General features: G+C 68.1%; 2 protein-coding genes across 2 annotated transcripts in view; one reads left to right on the top strand and one right to left on the bottom strand.

Moving 5' to 3' along the window:
• The first annotated feature begins 9,358 nt into the window (after window positions 1–9,358).
• On the top strand, window positions 9,359–10,219 carry MRGPRG (MAS related GPR family member G). The gene has a single exon (XM_045854770.1). The coding sequence runs from the start codon at window positions 9,359–9,361 to the stop codon at window positions 10,217–10,219; it is 861 nt and encodes a 286-aa protein (XP_045710726.1).
• A 4,789-nt stretch (window positions 10,220–15,008) lies between these two features.
• The window catches only part of LOC123829211 (collagen alpha-1(I) chain-like), a 30,330-nt gene continuing 28,040 nt past the window's right edge, over window positions 15,009–17,298 (bottom strand). The window contains exons 10-11 of the mRNA XM_045854734.1: window positions 15,711–15,839; window positions 15,009–15,640 (exon numbers count right to left, since the gene is read on the bottom strand). Coding sequence (XP_045710690.1) covers window positions 15,009–15,640; window positions 15,711–15,839 — 761 coding nt within the window. The remainder of the gene's footprint in view (window positions 15,641–15,710; window positions 15,840–17,298) is intronic.

Raw genomic sequence — 17,298 nt, 5'->3', positions numbered from 1 at the left:
GCATTTATACATTAATTCCTGCTTCGCACGTTTTTTCAAGAAGTGCCACCTTGCAGATAAGGACAGAGCTCCCCCTGTCGTCTCCGGGGACCAGACACCGCGCTGGCCCTGCGGACCGCCTCAGGCTGTGGTTTCTGGGAATGAAACACGGTAAAGCTGAAAACCAGACCAGCGAGAGGAAGGGTAAATCATGAGAGTCACACCGCAAACCTCTGGACCATGGTTACAACGAACCGACTTCACACGCACGCACCAGTGAAAAAATCTGAGTGTCCAGCTGGGCAGAGTGAGTGCCAGCACGGCCACCGGCAGGCCCACCTAAGCACCCACGGGACGGCCACCTCAGGGTTGGGGGCCCAGCAGGGGAGGGTGAGCGGGACCACAGGCCTGTTCCCCTCTGCTCTGGGTCGCCCGGCACCCGCCGTCTGGCTCGGCAGCCCTCCCAGACACCAGAGATAGGCTGTGTGGTCGGCGGGGTGGCCGGGGGCAGGGGGTCAAGGGTGGGGACAGACTGCGCTGGCTGGGGTCTCCCACACGCCGACCGCCAGGGGACCTGATGGGGACCGACACACACGTGAACGTGAATGAGCGCACTCCCGCTCAGCGCGTCACAGTCGCCTGGGCAGCCTTTAAAACCACCTGAGACCCCAGCCCCAGGGGTCACGGGGCCTCAGGTCAGGAGGGGCGCCCCCTAGTGACGCACGGCCAGGTCCGCAGGTCTGCTTCTGTCAGCTGCAGGGCACGCTGCAGAGGGGCCTTGAGGGACCCGGCGGAGGACCAAGCTCCCTCCTGCACACCCCAGACACTGACCTGGGTGTGCCCCAGGCAGGGCAGAGGGGTCTGGGGTGGTGGGGGCCGGGCAGCCAGCTCGGGCTGGGGGCACAGACACGGCCTCGCCCAGCCAGGCAGAGGGAGCGTGGGCGCAGAGGTCCCCCCTCGGCCCCACCTGCTTCTTCAGCTCCCTCTCCTCTGCCCACCCGAGCCCAGCCTTGCTTATCTGCACCCCTCCCCACGTGCAGCCCAAACCCCCCCTCTTTCTGCACGGCTCACCTGTCACCTGCCCTGGGGCACCCACCGCTGGGTTCTGGGCAGAGCTCGGGCCTGTAACCGCAGAGGACAAGAGGACCGGGCTGGCTGTCCTCTGAGCTGAGCCCTGGACGAACCAGGCAGCTTCCAGGCTCCACCGCACGAGGACAGCCTTGACCTCCCCTCCCGCCCGCCTGCACCCCCAACCTCCCGTGGCTGCACCCCCTTCAACCTCAGCCCCGTTCCTGAGACAGGGTCGGAGGGGAAGGGCCCCAGGGCCAGAGCCAGCGCCCGCCCGAGCCCCCACTCCAGGACCCCAGGGTGCCTGCCCAGCCAGGCTGTGTTCCCAGAGACAAGCCGCACTGCGCGGGCAGCCGGGGTTCCCGGGAAGGGTGTGGGGCCCTGCTCCCTCCTCGGGGACCTGCGGCGGGGAATGCCGCCTGGGCGCCGGCTCTGCTTCAGGACACGCGGCAGGTCCTGCGGGCCAGGGCCGAGGGGGACGCCCTCCATCCCCACCCACTCCGGCTGCGGGCTATAAATCACGGTTTGTTTTCAGTGGGTGCGTCTGGCTCACTCCCCCGCTCCTTATCTCAGAGCAGGAAAAACAGCAAAACATTCCAAGTGAACGGGACGTCTACTATCCTATCAGGACCTTGCCTCGGGCCTGACACTGTTTTACGCTAGTTAAATGGGGGACAGCCGGGGACTGGGGGCGTGAACAGAGAGGGCAGGACCCACCCCCTGGCCATCCAGCTCCCCCACATTGTGGTGGGACCTTCTTGCCCTCGGAGGGAGGGGCACCAGGGGTTGTAAGCACAACCCCAAGTGCCAACAAGCCACTAACGCCTGCCGCAGGGTCTCTGCTGGGCGCCCCCACCACCCCTCCCTCACCCCACAGCTCCAGCCCTCCCGGGACCGGCTGTCCCCCGGTGGCAGGAAGGTCCCAGCATAGCCCCTGGGCTGACCCCAGCCAGGCCCCATCCCTGCTCCCGGAGACCCGGAGGGGCTGCCACCTTGGAGAGGAGCAGGGTTCAGGGGGCTCCCTCCCCACTCCCGTGGGACCCTGAGTACAGCTGGTCTCGGGTTCGAGCGGTGTGAGCAAGATGACGGCCCCACATCTGCTCCGCGATGGGCCGGGCCAGTGCCTGCCTCGCTCTGCTCTCTGCGTAGACGGGGGGGACCCTGCCAAAGCTTGTCGCCCTACACACTGTCCAGGGGGCTGGTGGCCTCCCGTCACTGGCTAATTCCATTGTCATCGGGAGTTCCCGGCAGGAAAATGGGGTGGTGTCACACACCGGCCCGCCGTACCTCAGAGCGAGGTCGCACTTGGTCCAGAACTGGGCACCCCCTCCCCCGGGGCCAGCACAGCTGCCGGGCCTTCCACACTCGGCGCCTCTTTGCAGAGGACGAGACACGGGCAGAATGTGCGGCTCCGACGTGCTCCCAGCATCCCCTGGGGCTGTTGTTATAGTCGCTTCCAGGCCGTGAGGCTCGATTCGCTGGCCGATCCCCCCCCCCGGGACCCTGCTGTTGCCCCAGGCTCGCCCGGGACCCCCGAACTCCCACCCCTTTCCCCAGGCCTGGACGAGGCGAGCATCCCTCAGCCTCAGAAAGGCCAGCCCCCCCGGGTGGCCCCCGAAGCAGAGGGAGAAGCACCCTGGGTGGGCAGAGCGGCCTCGGAAGCGGGTGGCTCAGTCCTGCCCGCCTCCTGCACCCGCCCTTCAGCACTGGGACAGCACCCAGGGCGCAAGGCCAGGGCTCCCTGAAGCAGCCCCAGGGCGGCCCCGGCGCTGACCCCCTGGCGACAGCCGTCCTGTCCGGGGGCATCTGCTCATGGACACAGGTGGCTCCCAGCCCCACGCCACCACTGTGTCCCCACGGCGGCCACTCAGCCTCCCTGCACGTCCCCTTTCCCAGCGGTATGCTGTGACGGCCGAGCGAGTTACTGCGTGAAATGCTGTGAATCGCGGCCCGCGCCTCAGAAACCAGCTTTATCACGTCACCAGCGCCCCGCGTCCACCGCACGCGTCACCCACGGAGGGGGCCTGAGAAGGGCCGTTCTCCCCAGCGTCTTCAGTGAAGGTAATTCGGCCCCCGAGCCCCCCCCCCCGTCTCGGTCCCTGCCGTGATTGGACCTGCCCCCCACCCGCCCCCAAGCGTGGGGGAGGGCCCAGGCTCCGGCCCAGCACCAGGGGCCCTGGCCAGCACCACACGCAGGCCGAGCCGTCCCCCGCAGCGTCAGCCGCTGTGGGCGCAGGGAGCCCCAGGGTGCCCCCCCCACCCCACAGGAACCCCTCCGCCCCCGGCACAAGGATGTGGAGCTCGATTACTCAGATTAGGGAAACGAGGCCCCAAAGGGGAAGTGGCCTCAAGTTCTACTTCCAGCCCCCGGACATGAACGTCCCCCGCAGCGAGGACGAGCTGCGGTGCCCCGCGGGGAGCCCTCTGGGTGACGGGGGGCCGCCCCCCTCACGGAGCAGGCTCGGGGGCTCTGAGGGTTCCGAGCTGGGAAGCGAGCCCTGGACCACGCTCCTGCCACTCACTCCTTCCCAGAGGGTCCCCCTCGGGGCCCAGGGGTGGGGGGCCTCTAATTCCTCCCATCAGCCCTGTGCAGCACCCCAGAAATGCAGGGTCCTCGGGTCCCAATGGGACTGGGGGCGGGTGTGTGGCCAGACGGGGGTGGAGATCTCCCTGCTGAGCACCCCCCCGCCCCGCCCGTGGTCCCAGAGCCCCCAGGGTCCCCAGGACACTGGGACTGGGGAGGGCTGTCCTCGAGCTGGAGCCCCGGGCCCAAGGGGACAGCAGAGCCAGGCTCCCCCAGACAGCCTTGACTTCTCACCTCCCTGCGTGCCGGCACCCCGGCCTCACGCGGCCGCACCTCCTGTCCCGCTCCCAGAGGCGGGAGGGACCCACCTGGACCCCTGCCCAGCTGCGGCCCCCAAGCCCTCACCCAGTATGGCTGAGGCCGCACTGTTCCAAGGTGGCCGCTTCCTGGGACCTCACCCAGCCCCCGAGTCAGGGAGGCAGCTCAGGGTCCAAGGAGGCCTCCCCGGGGCCGGAGCCAGTGCCCACCCGAGCCCCCACTCCAGGACCCCAGGGTGCCCCGGGGCTGCTCCAGCCAGCACTGTGCTCCCAGGGTCAAGCTGGCACTGCCTGGACAGTTGGGGTCCCGGGCAGGGTGTGGGGCCATCCAGGGGACCTGCAAGGGGTGGGCAGTTGGGGTCCCGGGCAGGGGTGTGGGGCCATCCAGGGGACCTGCAGGGGTGGGCAGTTGGGGTCCCGGGCAGGGTGTGGGGCCATCCAGGGGACCTGCAGGGGTGGGCAGTTGGGGTCCCGGGCAGGGTGTGGGGCCATCCCGGGGACCTGCCTGGGCACCGGTTCTGCTTCAGGACATGCGGCACTGCCGGGCGGGCCGGGGGCCGAGGCGGGCGCCCTCCATCCCCACCCGCTCTCGCCGCGGGCCGTAAATCACAGCTTGTTTTCACCGGGGGGCCCCCGCTCACCCCTCAGCTATTTCATGACCTCAGAGCTGGAAGCGCACAGCGAAAACATCCTGCCTGGAGCACGGCCTCTCCTCGGGCGCTATCTCCCCTGCGCGGAGCTGCCCCGCTCGCCCAGAAGCCCTGGGATCGTCGTCCATCTCTGGGTCGGGGGCCGTGCGGAGAGGGGCGTGGGCCCCCGCTCGGCCGGCTTCGGCCCCACCATCCGCCACGTGAGCTCCTTCGAGTGGGCTGTGCTGGGTCATTTTCAGAAACGGGTATTTTTACAGAAAAGCCCAGTTCTTTAAATCTGACTTTACAGACACACCAATGAAACAAAAGCCAACACAGGCCGAGTCTTTCCTGTGTGGGGGGCACGGGAAAAACATGCAACACGAGTCACATCCCGTCGACCTCATGGGGTGGAAACTGAGGCTTTGGGGGACAGAGACCCGAGGCCAGGATCCCCCCTCGGAAGCAGCAGAGCCACCGAGCTCCCGGCCCCCCAGCCCTCTGCCCTGCTGAGGGCGGGAGGTGGCAGGGGCGGTCTCGTGGGAGGGGCCGTGCAGACTCCAAGCAGGGAATGGGAAGTGGGGGGCGGGGGCAGAGACCACAGCCTCAGCGCCGGTTCGCTCCCCGCGAACAGTTCACGGCACCTGCCTGTATTCGCCCGCCTTCCCTTCTCTGTGGCCTGACGCCCCGCCGTCAGGGCCTCGCTGGCCTGGTTAGACCCACGGCCCCTGCAGCATGAGCCAGTTCCTCGAGATGAAAAACCACAGGACACGCTCTTCCGACCACGCAAACCAACCGGGGCAGAGCCCTCTCCCCTCCCGCTGCCGTATCCGGTTCCCCTGGGCCGGCCCGGCGACCAGAGACGGCCCTGCCCCCGACCCCGAGCCCCCGAGAGTACTTAAACCCTCCAACCCCGTGCCCGAGCACCAGCCTCCCTGCCAGCCCCTTCCCTGCCAGACCAGGGGTGGCCCCGGCCCGCCAGCCCCTCCCTCTGCCTCTGTCCCAGCCCCAGCTTCCCTGCCGCTGCGGTCCCCCCTCTGGAGAACTGTGAGTAGTGCTCTGTCTCTCGGAGACAGTCGTCCCGGGCACAACGGGGACGTGGAGACAGCCCTTCTCCAGTGGGCCCTCCACAGACAAGCCCACGCCCGGGGCGTGGCGCTGGGACACCCCACTGCCAGGGAACAGGGACACCCCTCTGTAGTCCCCACTCCCCATCTGCCCCTGGGGGGCCTGGGTAACCCCTGTCTCCACTTGGGGGCTCCACGTCGGGCCGATTCTGAGGAGGTTCAGCTGGGACGGTGGTGGGAAACCATGTGGACAGAGGGCCACAGGAGAGGACCCCGGACCCGCCCGTCCTGTCCATGTTCCCTCAGTCCTCAGCCTGCGCTCCCCGAGTCCCCACGGCACACCCCAGGTGCGACAGGGCCATTGCCCACACCTGCAGCCTGGGACCCTCAGGGCCAAAGGGGCACGCTGAGCTGCCCGAGGCCCCCGAGCTGGGTCAGGCTGAAGTGGGTGGCCTTGCCCGTCCGTGGGTCGGAAGCGTGGAGCACTGGGCACTTCCTGCAGCGGGGCCTGCCTGGGACGGGCTGGGGCTGCTCCCTGTGGGGGCTCTGGGGGGCACCCTCCCCGCCCCGTCCAGCTGCTGGTGGCCGTGTCGTTCCAGCTGCTGCCTCCACCATCACGTCATCACCTCCTCTCTCTTTCCTGAGTCTCTCCTCTCCTCTCCTCTCCTCTCCTCTCCTCTCCTCTCCTCCCCCTCCCCTCCCCTCCCCCTCCCTCCCTCCCCTCCCCCTCCCCTCCCTCCCCTCCCCTCCCCTCCTCTCCCTCCCCCCCTCTCCTCTCCTCTTTCTCTCCTCTGCCCTCCTCTCCTCTCCCCCTCCCTCCCCTCCCCCTCCCCTCCCCTCCCTCCCCTCCCTCTCCTCTCCTCTCTCTCTCTCTCTCTCTCTCTCTCTCTCTGGTGAAGCCGCGAGCCACTGGATTTAGGGGCCACCCGGGAGTCCAGATGGCCTCACCTCAGAATCCGCACCTTGTTCCCCGAAGGCCCTTTCTCCCAGGAATGCCCCGGGTGCCGGGGGCTGGGCTCGGGTGTGCCTTTGGGGGCCTCGTGCAGCCCCCGGGGCACGTCTCGCGGCCGCTGGTTGCTGTCGGTGTTGCCGACACCCCGAGACCGGCTACTTGTCTCGAGGTTGCGTGTGAGCTGCCCGTGCACAGGGTCCCTCCTGGCAGTGAGCGGACGGCATGCGGCCGGGGGGCAAGTGCTGGGACCAGAGCGGAGGGAGCGGCAGGCTCGCGCAGGCTGGGGTGACCCTGGAGGACAGGGGCCGCCCCCAAGCATGCTGAGCGAGGGTTCCGGGATGCGGGGCAGGGGGGTCCCGGCTCCTGCAGGGGGTCCCAGGCCTGGAGGACCTGCCGTTCCCATTCTTAAGTCGAGTGCCGAGATGCCTGCGGCCTTAGCCTGGGGTCTCTGCCGTGCCGAAGGACACTCGCTCGGTGACAGCCCCTCGTGTGAAGTGACTTTGAGGCCAAACCCACTGACACGTACGAGGATCTTCAGCACATAGCCTCTCCCTTGCTGCGCTCCTGAGCGCTGGGGGCTCCAGGAACGACGCAGCGCAGCCCCCCTGAAGGCAAGCCCCTCACCGGGGATGATTTGGGGTACATGGCTCCGCATAATGAAATTTGGAAAAGCGTTTGAACCCCCGAGAATCCCTGGACACTGGGACCCCAGGGCGTGGGGCGGGTTGGCTGGTGGACAGGATGGGGAGGGCTTCTTGAGAAGGGCACGTCCGCCTCGGCGGAGTGACGCCAGCAGCTCCAGCCCGTGGCCCGTCACTGGGTCCGGGCCGAAGCCAGGGGCTGAGCTGTCCCTGAATGGTCAGTCCAGGGAGCGGGGACACTGAGGCCCAGAGGGGTCAGGGCATTCTCCCAAGGCCACACAGCCAGAAAGGGCCAGACTGTGCCTACAACCTGGTGGAACCTTGTGGAAGGTGTGGCCCCGCCCGGCGAAGGGGGCGGCGGGGGTGGGGGTGCGTGAGTGCTGAGCCCGCAGGCCCGCAGGCCCGAGGAGGAAGGGCAGGGCCAGCCCACACTGAGGACAGCTGGTCTGAGCTCATCCCCTGCACCGGGAGCTCACCCCTCCCACTTCCAGGGAACTGGCCCCGTGGCTGCGGTCCAGCTGCCGGGGCCCAGGGGACGTGAGAGGATTTAGGGCCTGGCGGTGAGCGCGGCTGCTCTGAGAGAAGCCCCAGGCGGTGGCTGGGAAGGCTCAGGGCCCCTCCGCCAGCCCGCCTGCTCCTGCAGCGAGGGGCCGCCCCACGCACCCCAGGTGGGCCCTGGGCACGACTGGGCACGGGCTAGCGTCCATTGGGAGGGCGCCATGGGGTGGGACGCTGAGTAGGGGCAGTTTGTAAGGCCAGGGCTCTGGGCTCTCCTTTGGTTGTAGGGGCCGGTGCGCCCGTCTGCCAGCTCCGTGACCGCCGGCCCACCCCCCTCCTCCCTCACCTCGCGCCAGGAGCACAGCCCCACCCCACCTCCCCCAGAGCAGCCCAGCGGTCTGGGCAGCTCCCTCCGCACACACTGGGGAAACTGAGGCCCGGAGAGGGGAGGGTTGGCACGGTCTCACCTGACACGGGAGGCCGACCTGGCTCCCTGCACCCCCAAGAGAGGAGCATGGGGTGCCAGTCACGGGCAAGGCCTCCGGGGGCCAGGTGAGAGCCTCCCTGGGGACAAGCCGGCCACAGGGAAAGGAGCCACTACTTCAGGTGTGACCACGGCGGGGGGCTCGGAGCCAGGCTGGGGGGTTTCAGGGCCTCAGAGAAGGGGGAACCCAGGTAAGCAGGGAGGGGACCAGGGCACAGCCCAGCAAAGGTGGCCAGGCGGCCCCCGGCTCGCTCTGGGTGGGCTCTGTCTGCGTCTCTAGGCCTCCCTCACTGCTGCTCCCTGCCCTTCTCTGTCTGTCTGTCCCTGCCTGGCTGTCTGTCTCTCTGTCTCTCCCTGTGTGTCTCTCTCTGTGTCTGTCTCTCTCGCCCCTCCCTATCATGGCTCCCCCCGCCCCCCCACACCCCTCATCTCCGTGGCAAGCTCCCCATGGCCCTCCGCACCGACCCCTGCCGGCTGAGAACCAGGACCAGTGTGGATCCTGGGGGAGGGGCCCAGGAAAGGTGGGGCGGCTCTGGGTGCCCCTCTGCCAGGCCGGACTTCCCTGCGAGCCGTCCTCTCTCCCCTGGGAGACTGTCCCCGAGGGAGGCCCCCTCACTGGGACCAGCGCAGGACCCCGGGGCTCTCACTCCTGGAAGTCAAGGACAGCAAACCCTTGTGTCAGCTTTTCCCCCAGAAGATCTGGGGCCCTGGGACCTGTCACCAGAGCCCCTCCACCTGCAGGGTCCCTGACGGAGGAGGGAGGGGGTCCCTACACGTGTGGTCCCCATGGGTGTCCCGTTTGTCTGCAGAGAGCTGTCCACCCCATTGTCACCTCTGTGGCCCCACATCTCCCCGTGCAGGGCCCCGTGAACCTTTGGCACAGCGGGGACAGGAGTAGCTGGGGGCGGGGTGTCCAGGGAGCAGGTGGGGAGGCGGGGGAGTGGGGGAGCCCACCCACAGGTCGTGTCGGGTACGTCTTCACCGAGTCTTCCTCTTATGAAGAGGTCGGTGAGGCGGGAGGGCCAGGAACCCGCTGGGAATCGGGACCCCGAGTTGGTGCCACCCGTGTCCGGCTGCACCCGGAGGGCACCTTGCCGACTCGGGGGATGCCCCTGAGTCCCCTGCAGCAGGCACACGACGTCAGCAGCGCTGTCTGTCACTCCCTCCAGGCCCCGCTGCCGACCTCCCCGCCAGCCAGCATGTTCGGGCTCTGGAGGACCTTCACCAGCGTGGTTTTCTACGTCACCCTGGCCGTCGGCCTCGGGGGCCTGGTGGGCAACGGGCTGGTGCTCTGGCACCTGGGCCTCCACATCAAGAAGGGACCCTTCTCCGTGTACGTCCTGCACCTGGCCGCCGCCGACTTCCTGTTCCTGGGCTGCCAGGTGGCCTTCTCCATCGTCGGGGCCGCCCTGGGCTCCGAGGACACCCTCTACTTCATCGTCACCTTCGTGGGGTTCGCCGCGGGGCTCTGGCTGCTGGCGGCCTTCAGCCTGGAGCTCTGCCTGTCCGAGCTCTTCCCCGCCTGCTACGAGGGCCGCCGCCCCAGACACACGTCGGGCGTGGTGTGCGGCCTGCTCTGGGCCCTGACCCCGCCGGCCGTGCTGCTGCCCGCCCACGCCTGCGGCCTGCTGCGCGGCGGCGCGCGCCTGGGGGCCTGCGTGCGCTACCACGCGGCCAGCATCGCCTGGCTGCTGTCCCTGGCCTGCGTGGCCTGCGGGGCCGGCCTCGTCCTGGCCCTCTGGGTGGCCTGCTGCTCCCAGCGCCCGCGGCCCCGGCTCTACGGCGTCGTGCTGGTGTCCGGGCTGCTGCTGTTCCTCTGCGGCCTGCCCTACGTCCTCTACTGGAGCCTCAGGCCCCTGCTCAACTTCCTGCTGCCCGTGTTCCACCCGCTGGCCGCCCTCCTGGCCTGCGTCCACGCCAGCGCCCGGCCGCTCATCTACTTCTCGGTGGGCCGGCGGCCGGGGAGGCGCCAGCCGCTGCGGGTGGTTCTCCAGAGGGCCCTGGGGGATGGGGCCCACCTGGGGGCCGGGGGGCTGTCCCTGCCCCTGGGCGCCATATAAGGGTGCCTGGGGCCCTGCGTAGCCCACCACCCCAGGCCAAATGCCTCTGGGACCATGGCGGGCCCCGCCCCGCCCCACCCAAGTTCACATGCTCTGGGACCAGAGGGCTGAGGACGGAGTGACAGCCATGGTCCTGACCCCCCATGTGGAGCCCCTCCGCCCCACCCCCCTCTGTGCAGGAAGAGGGAAGCATAGGGGGTGGGGGGGGGGGAAGAGAGGTGACCGCCAGGCCTCCGTCGGGGCCTGCCCTTGCACAGCACACACTGAGGTCCAGCAGCAGATTCTTGCCCTACGGAGTCACAGAGGACCTTGCCCCGCCTGACCGCAGGTCCGGAGCCACGCCCCCCCGCAAGTGGCCGCAACCCAGAGACCTCCCAGCAGGCTCCTCATTGGCCACCAGAGGGCGCTGCTTCCCCACCACACGCATCCCATCCTGAAGTCCGTTTGCAATCCGAGGGTGGGGCTCGCCCTCCCCCCACACCTTCCAGCCCAGAGAGGGACCAGGTGCCCTGGACACCCTGCTGCCTGGAAGGTGCTCGTGCCCCACCCCCACCCCCAACTTCCCTGTGTCCCTGCCCGCCGCTGCGGACCCTGCCCAGCCAGTGTTTGTCCTGGGACTTTCGTCCTGGGACTTTCCTCCTGCAGAAAGACGGTCGGACTCACAGACAGACAGACAGAGAGGTGTAACTGAAGCCACATTTTCTATCTTTCAAAGACAAACTACTTTATGTGTTTTCTGATCACTTCAAAAGGAAGATGGCCCACGGTCACTGTGGAGACGTTGAAGCCCCACAGGGAATATGGAAAATCCCCCAATCTCCCCGGGCCCCGGAGCGGGACACACTCGGGGGTAGGGCCCTCCAGTCCTGTTTATTTTTTAACAGAATCCTGCAGGAAGTTCTCTTTTTGCCCCAATGAAGACATTCTATATGTGCTACGTGACAAGAAAGCATTTTGCAACGACAGAATTGTTTTATAAAGTTGTCCTTCTTTGTGCATTGTTAATTATGGGAATTCGGGGAACAATGAGAGGTGGAAAGAAGAAAAACTTCCGCCCAGAGACACTCCCCTTCTCGGGGTCCTCTCCCTCCCTGGGACACAGGTGGTTGTGGCCACATGGAGGCCCCCACCCGCCACCCCCATCCCCCCAGATGGTGCCCTCAGGACCGGGTGACTCCCCCGGACTCTGCCCAGCTAAGGGCGGAGCTGTGGCCCAGGGAGGTAAGTGACGGCCCCGCCCCTGTTGCGGGGGTGGGGGGGGGCTTGGATTTGGGAAGTGGGGCCGAAGGGGTCTTCTGTCCCTTCAGTGCTTCCATGGCCCTTCCTGAAGGCCAGGCCGGGGTGAGTTGGGGGATGCTTTCCGCTCCAGCGGTTCAGCCCCATCCTCCTTGCCCCCCCGACCCCAGGAAATAGCTGCTGGGCCCGCTGTGGGCCCGCCCATCTGTGGGGGATGAGGGCGGGACAGGGGGGCAGCCAGGCGGCAGCTGACAGTGCGCGGGGCACGTGATGAACCAGCCCGTCCAGGCAGATGGGGTGTCGGGGCCTCTGCCTCACAACCCACTGCTGGGGTCGGGGTGCCAGCCTGAGCCCCACACGCTGGTCCTGGAGAAGCCTGCGGCAGAGAAGGCTCTCACAGGACTGGGCTCCACCCTGCTGGCCCCTCCCCAGCTGGGCCCCCTGGCAGCCCCAGGCACCAGGGCGGGGCTTTGGGAAGAGACCCAACTCCGGGCACCATTGAGAGCCCTAGCCTAATGCACTGCAAAGCTGGCACACGGTTGCCCACCCCGGGGGGCGTCGGGCCCCTCTCGGCCCAGAACTGCCACCCAGCCGGGCAGGCTCCTCTCCCGGCCCCGGTGTCCTGCAGCCTGTGGACAGGCCGCCTGCTGGCCCTCCCTGGGACCGAGTCCTTTCCCACTGGTCGCCAGCACTTACCAGCTGGGAAATGTCACTGCAAAGTTCAGACTTCTGGCCTCTCCTGAGCGTCACAGGCCGGCGAGCTTCAGCGTGGGGGCCACCTGGCCACAGTGGGGGGACAGGCGTGGAGCCCCTTTCCTCCCAGGGGCGTGTCTGCTGTCCCCTGGGCCCCTCCCCACATCACACTGTTGGTTCCTAGAAGGAGGAGGACAGTGAATGGGTCCTTTTGCTCCTGTGTGCTTGTGTGTATGTGTGTGTGTATGTGTAAATCAAGTACAAACAGGCCCAGGGAGCCCAGGTTGAAGGAAAAACGGGGACAGCTCGGTCTCTGGCGGATGCACCCACCGCACCTCCCTTCACAGTTTAATGCGGCACGGAACCCCCTGCTGCACAAGACCTCACCCGGCCCTGACGGGGCGGGCCCTTTCATTCTACGATGGAGAAACCGAGGCCCAGGCAGGGCAGGGCGGCCCCGGGTCGCACAGTGGGGCAGCGGTGAGCCAGGCCTCCTGGGACAGGCGTGCACGCCCATCGGAGACGCTGGGGCTGCACGAGCTCCTCCCGTCCCGGCCCTGACGTCCCCCGGCCTCCCAGGCCAGCCGGGCGGCCAGCAGGGGTGCGGCGCAGGTGGCCCGCGGCAGGGCTAATGGGCTGGCAGAGCCGGCGGGCAGGAGGGGAGGCACTGCGGAGACCATTAAGGACATTTGGCGGCTTCAGGTGGGGAGCCAGGCCCTGGCTGGCCGGACAGACCAGGGCGCGGCAGGAGACAGACGGAGAGGCCCCCCAGCAGCCAGCAAGGCCGGCCTGGCCGGCTTCCTCCTCATTAGCGGCTCACCGGGAGGCCTCCGGGCATCTGCTGGAAGGGAGGGCCGGCCCCTCGCAAGGCAGCCTGTCTGAGGACAGGGTGACTCTCTGCTCCAAAACGTGGCCTCCGCTGTCCCTCAAGGAGTCTGAAACTCCACCGTGAGCATCAGGCTGTGCGGGTGAGGGCGGGGGCGGGGGTCCTGATGCGGCAAGTCAGAGCAGGAAGTGGCAGAGTGGAGAGAGGCTCCCGGGCTGGCCGACAGCCAGCAAGGGGGCCTGGCTCCGGTTGCCACACTGAGCAGGAGTGGGGGACCCACGAGGCCGCTAGGAGAGCCCAGGATCAGGGATGCCACCTCGTGCCAGCTGCCTGGCACAGCACCCACTTCTGTTGTTCTAGTACCATGGCCACCACCATCATCATCATCATCATCACCATCATTACCATCACCATCACCATCTTCACCACCCCTCCTCCTCCTCAAGGCATCCAGACTTCTTGGCAAAGTCAAAGGCAGGAGGGAGGGAGGGAGGCAGAGAGCCAGCTCACGTCTCCATGCGCCTCAACCCCTCGCCATCCCCACGCTCCCCCCCCACCATGCGCACGTGCAGCCTCCCCCACCCCAGCGGGCCCCCCGGTGTCACGGGTTTGGCCTCCGAAGTCTCTAAACCCTGGGCTGGGCCCGGCCCCTCTGCAGGCACGTTTACCTGCCGGCCAGCCCAGGTGAGCGGGAGCCAGGCTTCTCGCTGAGCCCTCTCGGGACTGGGGGACTGGACCCAGGACTGCAAGGTGCTCTGTCCCGCTATTAAAGGGAAGGCAGAGAGAAGGGGGGCGGGGGTGACGGCCCTATCCCCAGGGGTCGGGTCAGCTGAGGTGCAGAGAAGTTGCAGGACCTGCCCAGCATGTGGGGGGTGGGGGGGGGTGCTGCGGTCCACAAACCCCAGGCTGTGGGTCTTCAGGGTTTTCTGCCTCCACTTGATGTGATAAGTTGGGGCAAGGGAGGGGTCCGCCCGCCGGTCATGCTGACAGGAGTACTCAGGGCCACCCAGGCCGCCCCTCTGAACACCCCCAGCCCTGAATGCCGCAGCTGGGGGGCCTCCCCAGGCGGGCCAGCGGTGACGCTGAGTGCGTGAGGGAGAGGCTGGCCCCGGGGAGGCAGCCATGCCCACAGCAGAGGACCAGGGACAGCCCGGCTAACGCATTCCGGATCAGGACAGTCTGGGCCACAGCCCCACAAGGGGTCCCCTCTAGGTGGGGGACCAGCAGCTCTCCAGGCCAGTGTCCCGGGAAGGAGCCCTTAGCTGTTGCTCCTGCAAAGCTGGGGGCAACCCTCCCTCCCTCCTCACCGCCCCCCACCTCTCAGGGTGGGGCAGGCGGGGGTGATCAGGGCTGGGCTGAGCAGTCAGCTGGGCAGGGGTGGGCAGAGCGGGCAAGAGCAGGACCTGGCTGGGCTGGGCAGGTGCTGGGCGGGCACTGGGTCCCCAAGGGTGGGGGAGTGACTCTGGCTTGTGGGAAGACAGGCTGAGCCCTTGCACCCCCGATTGGCTGTGTGGTCTCAGCCTGCTGCCCACCCTGTCTGTGCCTCAGACTCTGCCTCAACTCCCCCTGGAGGGAGAGGCCGGGGGAGGTCCTGGGGTGCCTCTTCAGAAGGTCTTCCTGGTGTTTGTTTCTCACCAGGACCCCTAAGCAAGCCTGCCCGGGGGGAGGCAGGCGTCTCCCGGAAGTCAGGTAACAGGAGCAAGAAGCGCCTGGGCGGGGCGGGGACCCACTGCTGCGCCCTGGGGCGGAGGCAGCTGCAGAGCGGGTCCGGCTGGCGGCGGCTGGAGGGGACGCTGCAGGCTCCGCAGAAGGCACGGGGCAGTTGCGAGGCCCGGTGGGACGCCGGTCTCCCCCGCTCCCCTGGGAGTCACTGTCCCCTGCATCTCACTCGCTGCACAGTCCCGGCAACGCCTGCGCTCGGCGACCCCTCTACGCCCCCCGCGCCCCCACGGGCAGCTCCGAGCCGCAGGGTTCCCCCGGAAGAGCCTGCGCGGGGCTGCCTGTCCGTCCGGCATTGGCTGAGCGGCGCTCGGCTCACAGCCCACCCTGGCGGCGGCGCTGAGCCGGCACTCGGACGCTCCGCGAGGACCGGCCGGGAGGAGGCAGCCCAGCCCGCGCCGTCATGCCCTGCTGCACGGTGAGTGCCACCCGCCCCGGGGGGCAGGGGCCCGCTGGACTCGCGGGGGGAAGGGCCTCACTGCCGCCTCGGTGGTGGGCGCAGCGGACCTTGGACCTGGGCATCTGGAGCCCCGTGGGGAGGGGCCCGGGGAGCGACAGGGGCTGGAGCCGCGTTTTCGGTTGACTTCTTCCGAGTTCCCCGGGGCTGGCGCTCGTGCCCCCGCCTGGGTCTGCCCGCTGAGCCCGGCCTCGCCGGCTCGGGGCTGAGTGGGCAGCGGGCGGGGCGCCAGGGCGTCGCTCGGAGCCCCGGGGGCCTGCTGCATTGCACCCGAAGCGGGCCCGCGTCCCGCGTCCCGCGTCCCTCCGCCTGGGCGGCCCCGCAGCGCCACCTTGAGGGGACCGCCGCCGAGCCCCTCCGGGCGGGGAAGCCAGATGGGGCGGGAGCTTTGGGACTTGTAAGCGCACGTTTGTCCCTTTCCGGGTCTGAAGCACTTTCGCAGCCTCGCCTGCCTGGACATCTGCTTTCTTTTGCCCACAGCACTTTTTTTCTTAAAAAACCAAAAACAACAGACTTGGGAGGGAAGGCCCCTGGGGCCTGAGATCTTGGGGGGAGCCCACCTTGCGCCTGGGGTCCAGGCTGCTTCCTGGCATCCTTGGGGGGCAGCGTCCGCTCCTTGGACTGAAGGCCCTGGAGAGAGGACCCCGGGCCAGCGCGCACGCAGGCTGCAGAGACTTCCCCGCAGGGCACTGCAGAGGCAGAGCGTGTCGAGCCCCAGGCCCCAGCCCCTGCCCTGGGTCCAGGCAGGTGCCGGGGAGGGAGCAGGTGCCGGAGCAGGTGCCGGAGCAGGTCTGCACTGTGTCTTTGGGTGAATTCCTCACTTTTCCGAGATTCTGCCTGTTCCTATGACAAAGGGAATTTAAGAGCCCCCAGGGTTGTGGCCGCTGAACAGGATGGCAGATGAGCTGGTGCAGGCGGGGAAGGTCCGTCCCCCAGCCACCCACCCCAGGGACAAGCTGTTCAGGGGCATGGGAGAGAGAGGCTCGCAGGGGGCAGCAGCGGCCAGCCCGGGACCCTCCACGGGCCGGCGGGTCACACTGACAAAGGTTACGTCAAGGGCCTGAGGTCACCTCCCCTGTCCTTCCGTCCTTCCTTGGCCGCGCATCCCTGGGCATGTGCCCGAGTGGCCTCCCTGCTTCCCTTTCCCCATCTGTGAGATGGGACGGTGACGCCAGGAACCACGCCCACCTCACCGGTTCCCAGGGAATTAAAGGCCCCCGTGGGGGGGGGGGGTGCCCAGCATGTTGGGACACGAGGCTGCAGGTGTGTTGGCCGCTGTCACGAGAAATTTAATGGAACATCCATTCGTTCTGATGTTGCATTTTCCACTCCTCCTCGAGAGCCAACAAATTGGAGTCTCAGACACGTAGGCGGCTCTCGAAAGGCTGGTTGGCACATGAAGGGGGCCCACAGGCCGAGGTGGGGAAAGGCCCCGGGCTCGGAGCGCGTGGCAGCACCGTGCGAGGTCAAGGGCTCCACCAACGCAGCCTCTGCGGGCTCTGTGGGTGCCTGGTGTCCGCCCCGCTCCGCCTCCAGGGCCGCTGGCCCCACAGCAGCCCGCCACGGGTTTGAGCCCCCCGCCCAGCAGGGAGGCGCCCAGCCCTTCCCATGGGAGCCGGGCCGTGGCCGGGGACACCGGCTCTGCTCGGCACCCCATTGGCCCTGCGGGAGCCCCGGGCTGGACTGCACCCTCCCAGGAGACGGTGTCTGCTGGTCCAGATGCTGCACCCCCCCGCTGCCCCTCAGGGGACCCCGCTCCAGTTCCTCGACATCCCGCTGGCTCCTTGCCCCTCCACTTACTTGGCTGGCTGGAGGAGGCGAGAGAGGAATACTAATTGGACCAAGAGGAGTGCCAACCCCAGCCTTTCTCCTGCAGCCGGGGAAGGAGGGGGTGGGCAGCTGAGGGGGGAAGGTCACTGGGGCCCTGGTGCTCCGACTGTGGCCCCAGATGCCGCCCCGCCCCTGGAGGAGGGCCCTCAGGGCCACCAGAGTCCTTGCAGAGCCGGGTCGAAGCTCTGTCCCGTGAGGTCAGCCAGGCTCTCTTCTCCTGAAGGGAACCCTGGAGCCAGGGTGGGGCGGGGGCCGGGAGCCCCCAGGAGCCGGGAGAAAGCTGTGAGCGTGTACTTCAGATGCTTTGGTGGGGAGCAG

This window comes from Phyllostomus hastatus, unplaced genomic scaffold (assembly GCF_019186645.2).
Source record: "Phyllostomus hastatus isolate PE091 unplaced genomic scaffold, TTU_PhHast_1.1 phas_scaffold_11, whole genome shotgun sequence".
NCBI classification, from domain to species: domain Eukaryota; kingdom Metazoa; phylum Chordata; class Mammalia; order Chiroptera; family Phyllostomidae; genus Phyllostomus; species Phyllostomus hastatus.
Note: the sequence above shows the minus strand (reverse complement) of the source record. Positions and strands in the feature narration are given on the sequence as shown.

What these genes read in the sequence shown, in the direction of transcription:
- MRGPRG (XM_045854770.1), top strand. Translation starts at nt 9,359, where the DNA reads ATGTTCGGGCTCTGGAGGACCTTCACCAGCGTGGTTTTCTACGTCACC.